At 44.3% G+C, this 18,657-nt stretch overlaps 2 protein-coding genes across 2 annotated transcripts; both read right to left on the reverse strand.

Moving 5' to 3' along the window:
• Positions 1 to 1,044: 1,044 nt before the first annotated feature.
• SPMIP10 (sperm microtubule inner protein 10) lies at positions 1,045 to 5,343 on the reverse strand. The gene is made up of 3 exons (XM_032953482.2): positions 5,134 to 5,343; positions 3,112 to 3,220; positions 1,045 to 2,006 (listed from the first exon to the last, which is right to left on the reverse strand). Exons 1-3 carry the CDS (start codon positions 5,169 to 5,171, stop codon positions 1,806 to 1,808), a joined length of 348 nt encoding a protein of 115 aa, XP_032809373.2. The 5' UTR covers positions 5,172 to 5,343; the 3' UTR covers positions 1,045 to 1,805.
• A 4,708-nt stretch (positions 5,344 to 10,051) lies between these two features.
• Positions 10,052 to 17,366, reverse strand: PHAX (phosphorylated adaptor for RNA export). Its single transcript, XM_032953476.2, has 7 exons — positions 17,254 to 17,366; positions 15,497 to 15,820; positions 13,876 to 14,090; positions 13,346 to 13,510; positions 13,098 to 13,218; positions 12,347 to 12,430; positions 10,052 to 12,245 (listed from the first exon to the last, which is right to left on the reverse strand). The coding sequence occupies exons 1-7, from the start codon at positions 17,335 to 17,337 to the stop codon at positions 11,949 to 11,951; spliced, it is 1,290 nt and encodes a 429-aa protein (XP_032809367.2). The 5' UTR covers positions 17,338 to 17,366; the 3' UTR covers positions 10,052 to 11,948.
• Positions 17,367 to 18,657: the final 1,291 nt, after the last annotated feature.

The following is an 18,657-nucleotide window of genomic DNA, read 5'->3' on the forward strand; positions in this document are numbered from 1 at the left end:
CTATCTGTGTTTCTCCCTTGTGATGGGACTTTGTACGATGAACGTTCAGATGTATAAGGGGGCACGGGGTGACCAAAAAGGTGTGAATTGGTCTGTAATAAGATAGGGCAAGGGGTTGACAGGTATGGCCCTGTGTATGTGTACAGGTCACCTGTACACGTCCTCGTTCCACTCGTGGGATGTTAACAACCTCGCCTGGTATGCAGGAGGCCCTGGGTTCAACCCTGACACCTGTATAGTTTGTAGCTTGCGGTGTCTCTCTCCCTGTGGTCGCGTGGATTTTTCTCCGGGTCCTTCGGTTTTTCTCCTTCCACATTTATAATCCTGAGCTGGTAAATGATCGTTTATATGATCGGACATTGACCATCGTCCCTTCCAGCGACGTGTACTTTCTCAAGTCCACTTCTCTTTAAGTTCTTCGATCGCTGTGTAATTGTACGTCCCTTACTGTCAATCCACTGTTGGATGAGTGTCTCCCCCAACAGAGGAGGTCGGCCTTGGGTTTTGTGACCAATCTCCCTACAACACGGGAAATGCTGGATATGTATAAAATGACATACACCACGCACTGGTACAAAAAGAAAGTGCAAACTGCGATGAACATGCTGAAAAATAAGTGATTAAGTTCACTGCTATGCGGTTTATAATTGAAGACAAGAGCCGGGGATTCGAACGGTGTTAACATATTTTTTTTTTAAACAAGCAATACTAAAGGTTTCGTAACCTTCATTCAGTTGGCTTCATTCCATGGCAGCACCGATTAGAGCGGTTGGCTACGTACGGTTGCGAAAGAAGTTCAAGATACATACAAAACGCTTAAAGAAGTACTGAATTTTGCTTAGAGGATCTATTTTTTTTAAAATAAATGTATGTATAGAGCCAAGTTTGAAGGGACAGCCGTTGTCTTTGCCTGGTTTGCCTCGGGCTCTGTTTCTCTCTACACACTGCAACCTTTGCGACGGCATTTTCCCTACCCTGACCTTTCAGCAACATTTAACCGTGCATGTGTAATACGTACGGTGCGAAAGAAGTCCAACACACATACGGAATAATTGTCCTGTATTGCAGGGACTATGAATACATATTTAACGCCGCTCGAGGTGAACCCAACTTATTGTCCTTTGTTCATGTCTGGAACAATTATAAAGGATGCCTTTCAAGGCTTCTTTACTAATTCAGGGTCTCATTATGTAACACAATTTAATATTCCATTGCAAACAACAGGAAGCTACACTACGTGAGCACATTTTTTTTGCAGACAGTTTTTTTTCCAACTAATTTTATTTCACATTTGTAGCGCTTAAATTGTATAAGCTTTACAGTATGTACTGTCCTTTCAATGCCAGTTTCAAACACAAATGACTTAGTTTAACACGTAGGCTTTCACGACCAAAATCATCCATAATAGACGTTTTTGGGTTAGATCGCGGATCTAACCCAAAAACCTCTATTATGGACAAATGACTGTATTCAACATTCATATTCATGTTATATATTCGTTCAAGGATAAAATGAAACAACAAAACAAACAATTTCCAATTAGTTAAAAGCCTATACAGTATCCAATACTGTAATAAACTGGAGAAAAAAAAACCCCCATTCTGAAATCATAGCTGTAACGCAACACACCTGATCTAAATTCCTCGGAAGTCTTATATTTATTCTTGCTATGCACACGTGGGCAGCATTACACGCGGGGAGCAAACATCAAATCAACTCTGCAAGCAAAACAAAAAGCCACTCGTTCTGAAGCCAGTGCAGGTGGCGGAGTTGGGGGGGGGCACGTGGAGACGTTTCCACGCACTTCATCTCCACGCCTTGAGCAGAGTCTGGTGGCGAGAGAGCGGAGAGTGGAGGCTGGGTTCAAGGAGGGCAGAGCGCTCCATCGTGAGACAGAAAGGTGCCTCCACGTAGTAGCCCCCTTGCCCGTGGCAGAGTCTCTGGGCACGATCAAAGAAGAGGCTTTCTTCGTGAGGCCCCCAGTACAGACCTGCTCTCTTCGCATTCTGCGAACAACAGAGGTTGCACAAATCGCCCGACGATGCTGGATGTAATTTACCGGCGCAACGTGGTACTCACATTCTAAATGTTGTGGATTTACTCTCCGCACACACCGGTGGGCTGAAGTAGTAACTACTTGGCGCGTTTTGTTTACGTGACAAGCCTTGCTGGCTATGTTGGGTGGTGGAGGGTTACGACAGATTTATACTAACGCGAACTAACCCAAAAACCTTTATTATGACCCTTAAGATTGTTGGGACAAGTGCTGTTAGCGAGCACCTTTGTTTCCCCAGTGGTGATGTTTACACACTGCGCCAGGTACTCATTTAAGGCTGAGTCGACCTAGGGGATGCCCAGGACCGGTTCAAATAATCGTCACCGGTGTTACCGCTCCCCACCAGAGGTGCACACACACGTTCATATGCTTGAGACTTTTTTGCCTCAATTGGCTCTCACATTGTGATGAATAAAGGTGTTAATACATACTTTCTGACCTTAATCCATGACCTTTCTGTGAATTATTGTTTGTTTTCTTCCTTTACCATAACCGTGAATTTCACCAAATGTTACCATGACGAAATTGCAGCCTTATCCATAATTATCCCGCTTTCAAAACTTTCTTTGAGCCTCTGGTATTCATGCGGAACTTTTCTCATGCTAAAGATGTCTTGGTCTGGCTCTATAAACCTTGGGTATGAACACTGAAACAAACGATATTAAAGATACCTTAATCAACTTTTGTCAAACTTTATGTATGGGCCAAACATTCCAAATTCAGGATTATCCTAATAAGGTATTGAGATGCAGTGAGGTTTCAAGGCACACTTAAATAAATAAATGGTCATCATACAGACAGTGTAAATGTTATTTCTGGCTCTGTTTTACTATTTTGCATCATTTGGTATACGTATTCAGTTTCTATTATGTAACTTGCTCATTGCATATGTACAGTCCTGTAAAATATATATAAACTGTAGAAAATGAACACGAAACAAAACATAAAAAGCGGTCAAATATAATCAAAATTTCCCTTGCATTGTAATGTAACAACGCCCCACGTGCCAACCTTTGTGACAACAGACGCAACTTATCCGGACACATTCTCTGCACCTCGAGGATGAGTGCCCTGTTCTTCATGTCCTGTTTCCACGGCATGACGTATCGCTGGGGCATGAGAGGGTGGCGACTTGTGAACTTGGGCGTGTGCATTTCCACAGAGCTTCGGAAGGAAATTCACAACACATGCACACAAAGGATTAACGACGAAGCCATACAATGCTGCACGTGAAACACTTACGTTTGCGGTGGAGCGGTGACGCAAAACCCTGGCAAATCGTATTTCCTTTGGATTCCCACAGCCACGACTGGCATCAGTGGTGTGTGATTTCTGAACCGGCCCCGGATCCATCTTCCTTCAAACCGCACTGACCAGCGTGAAGTATTGCAAAAAAAACAAAAACCCGATCGACTGAAACGGCACAGGCGAGGCCTTCATCCAGCAGTGGTTCAGTAAAGGGCTGTACATTATGAATAATGTGTATGACCTTCGGCTCGTGTGCCGGTGCTAGGTGAATTGTTAAATCACAGGATAGTGAGAGATGGCAAGGGCTTGAGGATGCCTTCATCCAAGCAGTGGATTGATGGCGACTGCTGGTGCTGATGGTGATGACTTTGCAAGAGCCAAACTCACATTGGCAGTGAATTGTAATAGGGCCGGCAGCTATCCACAAATCTGTCATCGCTCTACAAGACACTGGAGCCCTTCAGGTGAAATATTTATCGCCCGTGTCGACTGCTCCGTATCCGTGTGTCTGCGGGAGGGCACGGTCGGCATAGGGAAGTGATTTTCATCATTTATCATCCGTCTATCGCGTGAAGCAATGTGCTCGTCAAATGTCAACCAATTATTAAGTGGTGATCTGCAGTGTTCTGTGTAACGGGTACATGGGGCAAATCCACGTCAAACGTTTGTTAATCGTTCATCACTAGAAGCCACGCGTAGTTAATCTTGAGATTCATGCTTGAATACATACTTTACAGTGAGCTTTATCTTTAGGGTAAAGGTGCAGCCCGGCAATAGCTTTTGCTCGTGCCACTGGTAGCCGAAGAGCCTCCACTTGAGGGAGCTCTAGAGAGGATCTCTAGATAATGTATTTGTCCTATTCTTCCACACTAGTCAAGAATCTTGGAAGAGGTGAGAATACCTACAATTTACCCCACTACACGCGACCCGTTGATCGATTGTGGTGCAATAATTTATGCTGCTGAGTGGACAGAAGCGATGAGATTTAAGAAACTTGCCCATTATTTCAACTTCCGCGCCCGGAGATCGAACTGGAGGCATCTGGATTGCAAGTTACTGATACATGGGATAGTGCTAAATCAAACCTTTTCTTTTAAAGGACCATCACTATAAACAACAATCCGCAGTTAAATTCTTGTTTGGATTCACGCATGAATATAGCGTCTCTTTATAAGTGATTATTATTAGTTTAACACGTAGGCTTTCGCGACCAATATTTGTCAACGTGACACTTTTTTTGCTGATTGGTCGTGTCGGGTGGTGGAGGGTTACGACACATTTATAAACAACGCGACCTAACCCAAAAACCTTTATTATGAATTATTATTATATACACGCGTTTATAAGTGCTGGTAGATATAATTTTCTACTTGGCTTTGCGATCGAGAAGTGTTTATAGTAACAACACTGCACACCCAGCCACCTGAATTGAATTCCTGGCCACGGCTAACATCAGTGGCGGGTTCGATCTCTGGACTGGTCCTGCCCGTCCTCAACCAACTCACACCGGTCAGCATGAAGTATGGTCAAGCGACCCATGACTGACACTGCTTGGGCAGGCCTTCATCCAACGGTTGACCATGGCTGTTAATCATGATGATGACGATAATTATAAATAAATGCGGAGTGAATAGGCAGACTAACAATATACATACAAGTACACATCCTGGACTTTACAAGGGGGTAGCGGGGATTCGACAGCACGAATAATACCAGGCAATAACAGCCCGCGACAATATCGCACGGACAGAGAGAAACACGACCTGCTTAAGAAACCCAGCGTTGCGTGTGCGAATAATTAAAACAACAAAAAAATCAGCTCGTCTTACCATCTCGATTTTCCGCGCGCTGTTGCCACGTCGGCCATGCCTTGAGCTTGAGTTGATAGCAACACGCGCAACGGAGCCAAGCGAGGATTGCCACGGAGTGAGCGGCGTGGTGCTTGCTGCTATAGAGAGCCCGCGGACGTGGCTTGGCTGAGATGTGCGTGGCTCGGTGGAGCGTTGCGTGGACAAAAAAAAACGCGTGTGGGTTGCCCCCACCACCACCACTACCACCACCACCACCTCCCCCCCCCTAGGACGCATGCACTTATCCCCCTGCTGCCTACTCAAAAGCGTTATAAGTAGGGGCTGCCAAACGTTTCGGTGTGCCACTTGCGTCTGTCACCGCACGAGACGTGTGGTGGGCACGTTCAATTTAAATTCACCCACCTGCTTGCTTTGGAGGACAGCGTGAACATGTATAATCAGGGGTAATGTATAATGCAATTGTATTGCGAGTGTAGATGTATAATGCAATTGTATCCGATTATAGATACCCCACTGATTTGTAATGATGTTACTTCTCAAGAGGTGATGGAATATTGCGACAGCGACGGCTCCGTATTTTATCGATTCAATATTTAACAATGTGTTTTGGGATTGGCGGGAGACGTGTAAGATGCTTTGAAGTAAGTGTTGTTTTTTTCTTCATCTGTGATTTCTGCCAATTATTTCAGCGCTGCGTCTATCAATGGATCACCCGCTATTTAAGAATTCACAATTGTGTTAAACATTTTTCACGTTAGTAAGGTTAATTAATATTGCAGTGGTGGCGTTTATAATTTACAGCCCTTTTGTCAGTCCACTGCTGAAGGAGGGCCTCCCACCGTGGCGTGTCGGTCGTGGAGGTTGTTTAGCCATACTTCACCACGCTGGTTAGTATGGGTTGGTGAAGGGGTAGCCCAAGACCGGATGATAGCCGTGGCTGGGATTAGAACTCAGGACGCTGGGTTAATGTATACTACCGAAGGACCATTGCCCGAAATGTTAGACGACTGTATGTTTATATATATTAAAAGTACACGGCAACGTTAATGAAAACGGCTGTGGGGTCTCAAGTTCATCGCTGTCAAGGCTTTCTGTTACTTTTCGTAACTTTACCTACAGATTTGTCAATCCACTGCTGAATGAAGGCGTGTTGGTCATGGGGCCTGTATGACCATACTTCACCATGATGGTCACTGCGGGTTGGTAATGGAGTGAGGGGGGGGGGGGGCAGCACAGGTACAAATATCACGCTAACAACCCACCCTGACAAGTGTGGTGAAGTATGGTCAAACAACCCCCATGGCTGTATGCGGCGTGGAGAAGCCCTCATTCAGCAGTGGGTTATTGACAGGATGTGTAACGAAATAATTCTGTGAATTTGCGAACTCATCCGAACAAACACGGTTCATTTAGACTGCGTTGCCTGTGTTCCCTAGTGCCGACAGGATCTCGAGGCCAGTAACAGCACGAATTGTGCCACCTAACGTCAACAGCAACCGGCCTATCGTATATATGCCAAGCATTGTGAGTGAGGCAATAATACGCGCACATACCTCTGTTCAAATAACTCTACAGATCGTGTAACGCGCCTAAGGAGCGTGTATTACTATAGAGACTGTTTGCTTTTTACATTGTACAGTCAAATTACAAATACCCCGTGTATAAGAAATCAAATACAAACACATACTTTGCACAAAACGACAAGATCCCGGTAATGTGCAGCAAGGTTTGAGTCATAAAAAATAAACACTCACACAAATACATTTAGTTAATTGTATTTTACAAATGTAGTTGTACTGTATGTATTTCAGTCTACCGCATTATTGAATAATTAATGACAGCCCTTTGTCCACCCCATAGCTGGATGAATGCCTCCCAACTCCGTCATTCAATCATGAGGGTTGTTAGACCGTACTTCAGTGCAGGTTGAAGGCAATGGAGAAGCAGGAAAGGTTCTGATGACTTGCCACTGATGTTAGCTGTTGCCGGGAATTGAACTATGGGGGGTCAGGTTCATGTGCGGTCCACAAAACATTGCACCACTAACCCTCCACTGCATTCCTAAGCATAACTTAAAACCGATACCAAGGGTTTATCTCTTTCTATAGAGACTACACCCCACGAAAGGCAAATTATTCAGTTAACTCGTCGGGCGTGGTACATATATTTTAGGTGTCTTGCAACAAATTAAATGAAAACCGCACTTTTGCCCTGTCCTATGACGTAAAACCAGTCAATCAGCAGGCATGTTTGGATTTCACATTAACATGTATGTTTTAATCCTCAAGTTACAAGCATAGATCAGACTATATTTGTGCAAAAAAATGCCTACCCTTCGAGAACATTATATTTACACAACTTAGCCACAATGTATATCTGCCAAGTGATGAGAAAACGGTTCTGGACTTACAATCTAGAAATCGCCAGTTTGATCTCCCGGTTTCATAGTTGAACAATGGGCACGTTTCTGACATTACCTTCCTCTGTCTACCTAGCAGTATAAATAGGTACACCAGTTAGTCGAGGTCGAATGTGGTGGGGTGAATTGTGGGCACTACCATCTCTCCCGAGACGTAGAAGAGTAGGCCACATATCCTCCAGAGAAACTGATTAGATTCCTCTTGTAGATTTCCTTCTGTTAGCAGTAGCGTGAGCAAGTCATTGTAGGGCTGCACCTTTACCTGTTACACTAAATTATTATTCTCAACGTGTTATATCCTTTTTGTTTAGAACCGTTCGTTCATAATCGATCTCAAGCCCATTCCATCCTTAGCCCTTTGGGCTCAGAATCCTCCTTTCAGGCCAAGTTCTCCGTCACGAAAACCAGGTGCGTAAATCATCTCCAAGATGAGACATCATGAGACTAACACACGTCTTACGAGCACTGCACAGGGCAAAAAGTTAAACGAAAATACGATTAATATATTGATATGTATATGCCATGCTCTGTCATTACAGTACCTACTTGTAGGTCTACACCCAGTCAAGGTAGACAATACATCTTCCTTCTGTCAGGAACTGACATTAAGTGCAGTCTCTTATGAAACGTGCCCCCTGTTAAGGTGTTGGGAAAGGCAATAACTGTTTTTTACTTGATTTCACCAGCAGAAGAAAGGATTTCATATGACGGTCCATTTCATGCTCTCAAGCGTGGATTCGACCCCGTGCACAGCCAACCTCCACTGCAGTCCTGGCCTCACGAAAGCCCAATCCATGGACTTTGGACAGCACAACCATCATTTTTCCCTTCACCTAGTAAGATTTCAGAGAATTGTGGACCCTCAAAATTATCAAGCCACTAATTCAGTAGATAAGTATTCCTTCGTAGTGGTTTTTAAAGTGGTCTATGAACATTGCTACCTCTGATCATGAAATGTGATGCATATCCTTTATTTTCAGACTTGGAAAGGCAGCATAATGCAATGAAAAATTTACAAATGAACCCCTACAACACATCCTCTTGGAATTCGATGGGCCCAGCTTACAGACCTCCTGCTGGAAAAGACTTTGGTAAGTTTTTTTTAATACAAAAAATGAAGACAAATAATTCACTACTTTAGCCCACCGGTGTGTTGAAGAGTAAATCCACAACATTTACAGTTGGAGTACGACGTTTCGCTGGTAATTACATCCAGCATCATCGGGCAATTCGCCAGAATGGTAAAGCCCTCGCTTGCTTCCGGTTTTAAATAGAGCAGCAGGGTGACGTCATAATTTAACTCATATCAGGTGCAGTGATTTGAGGCGGAGGGGGGGGTATTGTAATTATATAATCCATTAGTAATCAGTCAATGGTTATGATTAGTAATGAGTTGTAGATTAGTAATTAGTTGTAATGTGTTAGTGATTATATGCTATGTTAGTAATCCGTAAATGAGTATGTGTTTCCCCTATAAGGAATTGTAATGTGTATTATTTAATAATACGCTTCCAGGCCGCACTAAGCCTGTAGCTGTCAGAGCGATTAAAGTTATTTTTATTCCTCTCAATTTCAATGGATTCTCTAATTAGTCTTTGTCAGTAATAATTAGTTTTACACAACACTTCAACGTTATTAAAATCAATTGAGTGTCCTTGTTGACAAGCATGTTCTGCCACTGCCGACAGTTGTTTGAGATAATTTAATATTTATCTGATGTTCTTTTAGTCTTACTCTGATGTTCGTCCCGTCTGTCCAATATAGCATCTGCCACAAACAATCCGATATACACATTGTTGATAATTTAGGTAATGCGTCTTTAGTGCAAGATACTAGTTTTTGAATTTTGTGTACTGTACCAAATCTTACTGTAATGTTTTGCTTTTGCAAAACACGGGATAATTTGTCAGTTACTCCTGAGATATATGGAATTTTTATTGTTTTAACAATCTGATCGCTTTCAGCAGTATTGCTTTGCGATCGTGATTTGGCATTCAGTGCTGTTAATTTGAGCATTATTGTAGCCATTCTGTCGTAGTGCGTCTTTAACGTGTTTGATCTCTCTCACTAGACTCTCACCATCTGACACTGTTTTAGCCCGATGTATGAGCGTCTTGACTAACATAGCATATAATCACTAACACACATTACAACTAATTACTAATCTACAACTCATTACTAATCATAACCATTGACGGATTACTAATCGATTATATAATTACAATACCCCCCCCCCCTCAAATCACTGCACCTGATGAGTTAAATGATGACGTCACCCTGCTGCTCTATTTAAAACCGGGAGCAAGCGAGGGCTTTACCATTCTGGCGAATTGCCCGATGATGCTGGATGTAATTACCAGCGAAACGTCGTACTCCAACTGTAAATGTTGTGGATTCACTCAACACACCGGTGGGCTAAAGTAGTGAATTATTTGTCTTTTGTCAACGTGACACTTTTTTGCCGATTGGCCATGTCGGGTGGTGGAGGGTTACGACACATTTATAAATAACGCGATCTAACCCAAAAACCTTTATTATGAATATTGGTCACGAAAGCCTACGTGTTAAACTGACAAAATATGAAGTTAGTGTTACCATCGAAAACACAAGAGTAATTAATTCTAACTCTCCACTCTCTCATCACTTTCAATCAGCATTAACAATGTATTCTTACAGAACAGACCTAAAACATTTTAAATATCAAAAATGCTATATTTTTTATTCAGCACTTCTAAAAACATCCATAAACCTTTGTAGCCTAGGTTCAAAACACTTATTATTAAAAGTTTTATCCCAAAATTTTGGGGAGCCGAGATTCTATTTTCACTTTCATATCTTAAATCTAATTTGTTGGATTCAGCATCCTTAAAAGCCTCCAGATAAAAATCGATGTCTCGGCCTACCTCATAAGAATTGTATCACTCATTTAGTCAACCCATCTGTATAGTAACTTGTTATACTGTTAGGCATCAGATATTAACATAAGTGTTTGAATTGTTTGTAGTGTGCTGCCGTTACAAACTATGGAGTGGATGAGAAATGGATGCAGAAGATAAATACATAAGATTCCAAAAATCAAATGCTTCAAATTTAGTACATCGCATTATTTATTACAATTTCTAAAACATTTTTCTTTTAGATGTGTTATGACATGTACATGTAAATGAACCAAATCGTTACACACCTAGGGTTGCCATGATAATCTTTCACAATACAATGACATCAAATTTTACAAGGGTGATTATCGCAATATCAGTTTCCCATAACTATGCAATTCTATTTCACACTTGTTTTTGTGCCTTGCTGTACTTCTAGTATGACTAAAGATTACTCAGGGTTCTTCAACTGCAGTTCCCTCAATACAAGCAAAACTGAAAACTCATGTGATTACAATCTATAATGCTTACAAGGCACATGCTGTCAGCCACACAATCTTTAAATTAACTACAAAATGTCTTAATCGTCATGCCATGAATTACAGGGAAAATTATTTTGTAAAATCTCTAACTGGATAATAGCTACTCTTTGGTTTTTTCGGTGAAGTCACATAGGTAAAATAAAACTAAATTAAATCACGACGTTTCGGAAGCAACACAAGCTTCCGTCTTCAGGTGTCACTTGACAGATATTCTGCTGTGACTGTTCCACCTGAAGACGGAAGCTTGTGTTGCCTCCGAAACGTCGTGATTTAATTTAGTTTTCTTTTCTTTTCTTTTACCTACATGACTTACCGAAAAAAAACAAAGAGTATGAATCCTTGCAGTCACGAAAGCTTCAAATCTAGAATCGATAATAGCTATTTATCAACAACTTTAATTGAGTTTTGTCTCATTTTATAGGAAATGCAGTATTTAAGAAATATAAAATAAGCATGATTGAACAATACTTTGAAAAAAGGATGATGCAATTATTGAGTCATATATCATACGATATATAAAATGCCAAATCATGGCAACCCTAAATGAAACATGTTTAAACAAACTGATGGATGTGTAATGTATTATTATGAAAATGTGAACTCATAACTTGAATACTAATATACACTGGAGTATGCATCAAGACACTTCAAATAACAAATATAACAATCGAGCATTTTTTTGCTTTGATCAAACAATGCCCTTACCACATAAAAAAAACATGGTTAAATCAATTGTACACTTGTCATCTAGATGCTGACATTTCTGGGTATTTTCATGTACCAGTGATACTACCCTCTGCTGCTCCTGCACACTGTTACGGGCAAATGTGTATAATTGTTGCCGAAATGAAAAAAGTTTGCAAAGGAAACACGACATGAGTCTTGAGGTTACAAGCCTCGGGGGAAACACTGAAGGAGGGTGAAGGAAGGAAAACACAACTACAGGTGGTAAAATATATACACATTGTGAAGCAAGCTTCAGGAAATCTAGTTAGGTTAGAAGAGTTCTAGGTCGTTTGGGTGATCAAGCTCGAGTGAGTCGCCCGTGGCAGGGCTTGGAGGCGGTTGTGGAGTTGGAGCGCGTACATCACGGCCGCACACATCTTCCAGAGCAGCCAGCTGGGCTTCGGCGGTGTCGCTGGCAAAGGTCTCGCGCGAAGTGTCATCTTCAGGGTCCTGCAGATCCAGACCCTGAATCGCTCGCTTCATTGAGCGTGCCACTAAATGCTTCCGTCGCTTCAAGGCTGCCTTTTTACTTGCGTAGTCTCGCTGATTTTCCTCGTGGAATATTTCCTGAAAAAAATCATCATATAGTTCGCCAGTCCAATCAAAACGAATTATTACATCATTTCGGATGGTATCTTAATGTTTTGAAATAATATTACATTTCTTACTTTGATTTGATCCTGGGTGATGCTGGGGGTGCTTTTCATAAGATTCAGATACACTCCTCCAGGGGTTCTTCTTCTGGTACCATTCTAACAAATGAAAACAAGTCACTCAATTGAATACAAAGTTAGTAATACGAGGTAAATGATACTGTGCTTATTACACCATAGGACTGAGAGTTGGCAGTGGCTTGGGGAGGCCCTCATCCAGCAGTTGATTGATCCTGGCTGATGATGATACTGTTGTAATACGAGGGTTCACCGACGGTCGCCGATCGGTGAGATAGGCTCCGCCGCTTCAGCCATCAGCCAATTGGATGGATGCGCCAAGTTCAAGGGCGGAGCTCAAGGGTTCTTGTGGGAAACCATCCAGGTTCGTAAGGGGGCATGGCTATAGGCGGGGCTTGGTGACGTAGGTGAAGAGATATAAGGGGAAGCATGAAAAAGCTCGGGGTCAGTGTGTGGAATCTAGAGGCGAGACCATGTCTCGCGCCTCCGGCACGCCAGCGGCCACGTGGCAAGCCGGAGGCTTTCTCCGTGCGCGCCGTCTGCCAGCGGCGCGCGGGAGCAGGGGGGAGCGTGAGCGAGCAGTGCGCGGAGCGACAAAATCTAACGCGCGGAGCGAGAGTGGAGCGGTGTCGGTGTGAAGAGAACCCGGAGCTGTCCGGCCGACGGGGAATAAATGATAAAGACACGAACTACAGATCTTCGTCGAAGTGCTTTATTACACTGTAATAAAGAAAACTGTTTTACTTACCACAATCATCAAGCCTCCATTCCGCTCAATTTCAGCAGTTTCATAAAGGAGCTCGAGAGATTTCTTAACACCGATGATGTTCACCACTCTTACAATTAAATCTTCTTTGGCTTCGCGTAACCTTACACCAATAAAAAAAAGCATGAGCTGAGACAGGTCATTGGGTTTATTGTGCACAATGTCATTTGAGGGACAAAACATTGTGCAAAGTTTACTGTGGCAAGAAAACCAAGTATAAAGTGTCTCACCTGTAAGCAATTTCTTCAGCTATCCTATCAGCTGGATCATCCTCTTTAAGTTCATAGCGACCGACAAAGTCCATTTCAGCCCTCTCACCGAGCCGTTCTTTCACCGGCCTACGCTTCCGCTTTTGAACCCTGGACTGTGCATTTGCTTCATCCTTGAGGTCCTCACTGAGGACAAATCAAATGTATACACACATACATATTAGAAACAATGCCACCTACAGAGCAATACATATATGACAAGCTCAATTAAATATTTCAAATTTTCAATTCCAAGCAGTAAAACAGAAATCTAGAATAACATTTTGCAACAGTCTTTTAATCACTAACAATAATTCCACAATTTTATAATACCAAATATTCAATTTGTAAATATGCAAACATAATTTACACGATAATATTATGAGTCCTAACACATTCAAGAGTCAGTGTGTTTCTCCTGTATCCAGTTGATTGCTGTATTGCAACTCAAGTAATATATTATGCTAATAAATGTATGGCAAATTGCACTTGAAGTTTATACAAGTCCTCACCATTGCTCCTCAGCCAACTGCATATCCTTGCTCGCATTGTGCATATAGCCATCCAACTCAGCCTCTAGTTTGAGCAACTCTTGAGTCTCTTCTTTTTGCCGAATCTTTTTTGCCAACATGTAGTTGTAACTTTCAGAATCACGGGTCCTGATGCTCAGGTCTGCCTCCACACCCAGAATACCAATCTCCTGGGCCACAGCATCCTGACATTGTTCCTGAAATTAAGAGGCACAACAGTATATCAAGCGCAAAAATATAACTTAAGTGACTGCATTGGCAGTGGTATACAAACACAAATTAAAAAAACACAACGAACTCCATTAATATTGTCTCATAACATAAATCTTTTTTGGGTTAGATCACGTAAATATGTGTCGCTGAACTCGCCACCACCCGACACAGTCAATTAATAAGGTTGATATTCTTGCGCATATATATAAAACAATATTGTTTAAAATATATTTTATTATTTTATTGTTTCCCTTCAACGTGACTTTAGCGAAAGAACCAAGAATATGAATCACTGCAGTCACGAAAGCTTTAAATCAAAATTTAATAAGGTTTGTTATGTTAACAGAACGTGGCCAATTCGTTACTAGTACAGCACACCAGTGTGTTGGAGAGCAAAGCCACAACATTACCAATACGAGTACGACGTTTCGCCAGGAATTACAACTAGCTTCATCAGGCGATAACCAGATTTATGGAGAAATCCTCCTGTTTCGTTCCTTAAATAGAGGGATAGATGTGATGGCATCATTTGAGCCCTTCTTGAGTGAAGTGGGGGGGGGGGGTTAATAAGGGTATCCATTGCCGATTGGGTTATTTATATGGTAATCAACGTACATTATGCATGCGCATTATGTAATACATACATACTGTATATATTGTATGTATTTCTGTATTGCTGCTGTATGTTTCTGGAATACCCTTGCCACTCATCTACAGCTTGATTATGTCCCTTCACTTCCCCTCTTTACAAGCTGTGCGACATCAACCAATTAATAAAAATTGCGAAATTAAAAAGTAAAATCTTTCCCCCATGTTTTCCCATTAAGTTCCACTCTGCGATCATGCTATTTGGTTCCTGTAGTGCAGGGGTGGGGAACGTCCGGCCCACGGGCAGTATAAGGCCCGCGAAATAATTTGGTCTGGCCTTGCCAAGGCAACCGCAGGCGGGACTCGAAATTCAATAAATCTAGGAGCAAAACTGGCAAAGTAATTGCGAGTAGCAACAACATCGTCAATACCAGCTAACGTCACACGCCTCGCCAAAGAGAAGCAATTCCAGCCATCACATTAGGGGCGAGTTAATTAAATGTTTGACCAAATATAATAGGCTAATTTTGAAGTAGATAATTTTGTATGGCCCGCGAATGATGTTATAAATATCCAAATGGCCCTTGGCAGAAAAAAAGGTTCCCTACCCCTGCTGTAATGGATTATGGTGCAGTCACAAATCGCCAATAACTCAAAACCAATAGCAAACTGCCAATAACTCGCAAATTACAGAGATTCGTGGATTGGAACACAAATTATTAATTTCTGCTGGTTATGATTTTACCAATAACGTTTTACAACAACATATGAGTTGGTACACAATAAATAAAATGTGTTTTACCTGCAGCACTGCGCCCCAGACGTTGTTCACCTTCCTGGAATGATCTGAAGGGCGGGAAGCCGGGCGAGCCGGTCCCCTGGCTGGGGGAATGGGCTGAGCTACCATCGGAACGGGGGGCCGCTGATTATTGTTCTTCAGCCTTTTTCTCCTCCACAGGCGCTCCTCGTCGTCATCCGAGTCACTATCACTATCATTACTGGAAAAGCCCTTGTTAGTGGCGCGGTACCGGGCTGCTGTGTCGATGAGAGGGGGGCACGAGCGGCCCCCTGCAGCACCGGCGTCAAACGTCGCATTGGTGGTGTTGCTGCTTTGAGCGCTGCTGCCCTGTGAGGAACACCCATGAAAGAAAAGTTTAAATGTTACATCTTTTAAAAAAATTGCAGGTGCGAGCCCATTGAGAATGAACGTCTCCCAAGAGACCCGGGTAAACGAGAACCATACAGACCACGTGTGACAAAAAATCATTTTCATCGGTATACAATGTCAACCAAAATATTATCCGACATAGTAAATACAACTTCAGGTACGAATGCACCTTTTCAAAATCATGCACGTTGGTATTTTTACAACGAGCACAACTGCCAATTAAAAACTAACCGGGAGGAGGAAATGCGTTCAGATGTGTTTCATCGTACAAGGAGCAAGTATAACACGTGTGTTAAATATACACCGCGATCAAGCCCTTTAGAAGTCCACTGCTGGACATAGTCCTTGCCGTCACGTGTCGGTCGTAGGGGTTTGACCCTACTTCACCACGTCTGGTCAGTACTAGTTGGTGGATGGGGAGGCCCAGGGAAGGTTCTGAACATAACTCCGCCACTGATGTTCGCCGTGACCAAGTTCACAGTGCAGTGCGTCACTGCTTAACCCCACCACTGCATTTCAAGTCCCGTGCAGTATAAATCATGGTAGTTACTCTCCTTACAACGTGTAGCAATGTTTGTACGGTAGTTAAGACTCCACGAGTGAAGCATGGCATGTTTCACTCGTGATGCGTGCCCGAGTCATGTTCAAGTGATTGGCGCCAAACTTAAAGAAAATCGAAAATGTTGGGTGGACCCTTGTCCTATTAGGCGAATCGGGGCTCGAAGTCTTTTAGACACGTATCGAGCTGGCCTCCCGTGCGTGAAGCTTGGTTAATAAGAACAATATATACACGGTACATTAAAGTAACTTTAAGGCAGGCGCAACCCGCTGCCACCACTGCATGTGATGATAACATTCACTGCAATCACTCGAGCGCCACTGGAGCAACGTTCGCCGTCAAGTCACTTTAAAAACAATATAAACTCACGAAGTTTCGAATGTGTTGATTAGGCACGCACAAGACAATAGCTATTTTGTAAACAACGTTGATGTATTGATTCAAAACAACGCGAGGCAGCACGCATGGCACATGGCCTACGATGTTGTTCCACGCTTCCCCAAACAACACAGAGTACCAAACAAGGCACAGCACGATGCAAATAAACGACGGGACACTGTACAACGGGTAGTAATTCATATTTACATTGAAGCGATCACACTACAAATAATTTATACACATTCGACAGAATTATGCTCCCGTTTCTGAGGGCCCGTGGCCTGACAATCGTGGCCTGATACTCGCGCCCTTCAGTTCAAACGCGACGCGAAACGTGCAGCAGCAGCAGCGCTTCTGAGGCGTATAGCATTATTAACAACAATACATATTTAACACCACCACCACCCACGCACCACCACCCCCAACGAACACACGAGAAGGGCCAAGCACGTACATTATTAGTTGGTGGCGCCTTGCCGTTGTTCTCGGAGCCGGAGTCCGAGTCAGCGAGCTCCCCCTCCTCGAACTCCACCTCCATGGCTGGAGTCGTTGCGGGGCCCGGGGGGGGGGGGGTGCTGGGGGGTGGCGGGGGGCGACTCCCGGATATGGACGGGAGACGCCATTGGGTGCGGCGCGTCACTTCCGGTGCAGCGGTGGAGGCGACGAGCAGCCATCTTACGTAGGGGGTGTTGGGGGGCGTGTCGGGGCTGTAGGTGGCGTGGATGGGGTGTGGGGGGAGGTATAGGGGGTGTGAGGGGGGTATAGGGGGTGTGGGGGGGGTATAGGGGGTGTGGGGGGGTATAGGGGGGGTGTCGGGGGAGTGGGGGGTGTGTCGGGGGAGTGGGGGGGGGGTATATGGGCTGTAGGGGGTGTGTAGAGGGTGTGTAGAGGGTGTGCGGGGTTTCGGGGGTGGGGGTGTGGAGGGTGTGTCGGGGCGTGTAGGGGGAGTGGGGGGTGTGTCGGGGCTGTGGGGCTGTGGGTATAGGGGGTGTGGGGGGTGTAGATGGCGTGTAGGGGGTGTGGGTTTAGGGGGTGTGGGGTGTAGATGGTGTGTCGGGGCTGTAGGGGCTGTGGGTATATGGGTGTGGGGGGTGTAGATGGTGTGTCGGGGCTGTGGGTATAGGGGGTGTGGGGGGTGTAGATGGCGTGTAGGGGGTGTGGGTTTAGGGGGTGTGGGGTGTAGAGGGTGTGTAGGGGCTGTGGGTATAGGGGGTGTGGGGGGTGTAGATGGTGTGTAGGGGCTGTGGGTATAGGGGGTGTGGGGTGTGTAAAGGGTGTGTAGGGGGTGTGGGTATAGGGGGTGTGGGGGTGTAGATGGTGTGTAGGGGCTGTGGGTATATGGGGTGTGGGGGTGTGGATGGTGTGTAGGGGCTGTGGGTATAGGGGGTGTGGGGGGTGTAGATGGTGTGTAGGGGCTGTGGGTATAGGGGGTGTGGGGTGTGTAAAGGGTGTGTAGGGGGTGTGGGTATAGGGGGTGTGGGGGTGTAGATGGTGTGTAGGGGCTGTGGGTATATGGGGTGTGGGGGTGTGGATGGTGTGTAGGGGCTGTGGGTATAGGGGGTGTGGGGGGTGTAGATGGTGTGTAGGGGCTGTGGGTATATGGGGTGTGGGGGGTGTAGATGGTGTGTAGGGGGTGTGGGTATAGGGGGTGTGGGGTGTGTCGGGGCTGTAGGGGCTGTGGGTATATGGGGTGTGGGGTGTGTAGATGGTGTGTCGGGGCTGTAGGGGCTGTGGGTATATGGGGTGTGGGTGTGTAGAGGGTGTGTAGGGGCTGTGGGTATAGGGGGTGTGGGGGGTGTAGATGGTGTGTAGGGGGTGTGGGTATAGGGGGTGTGGGGGTGTGGATGGTGTGTAGGGG

This window comes from Petromyzon marinus, chromosome 13 (genome assembly GCF_048934315.1).
Source record: "Petromyzon marinus isolate PM22_M1 ecotype Great Lakes invasive population chromosome 13, UKy_Petmar_22M1.pri1.0, whole genome shotgun sequence".
NCBI lineage: Eukaryota > Metazoa > Chordata > Hyperoartia > Petromyzontiformes > Petromyzontidae > Petromyzon > Petromyzon marinus.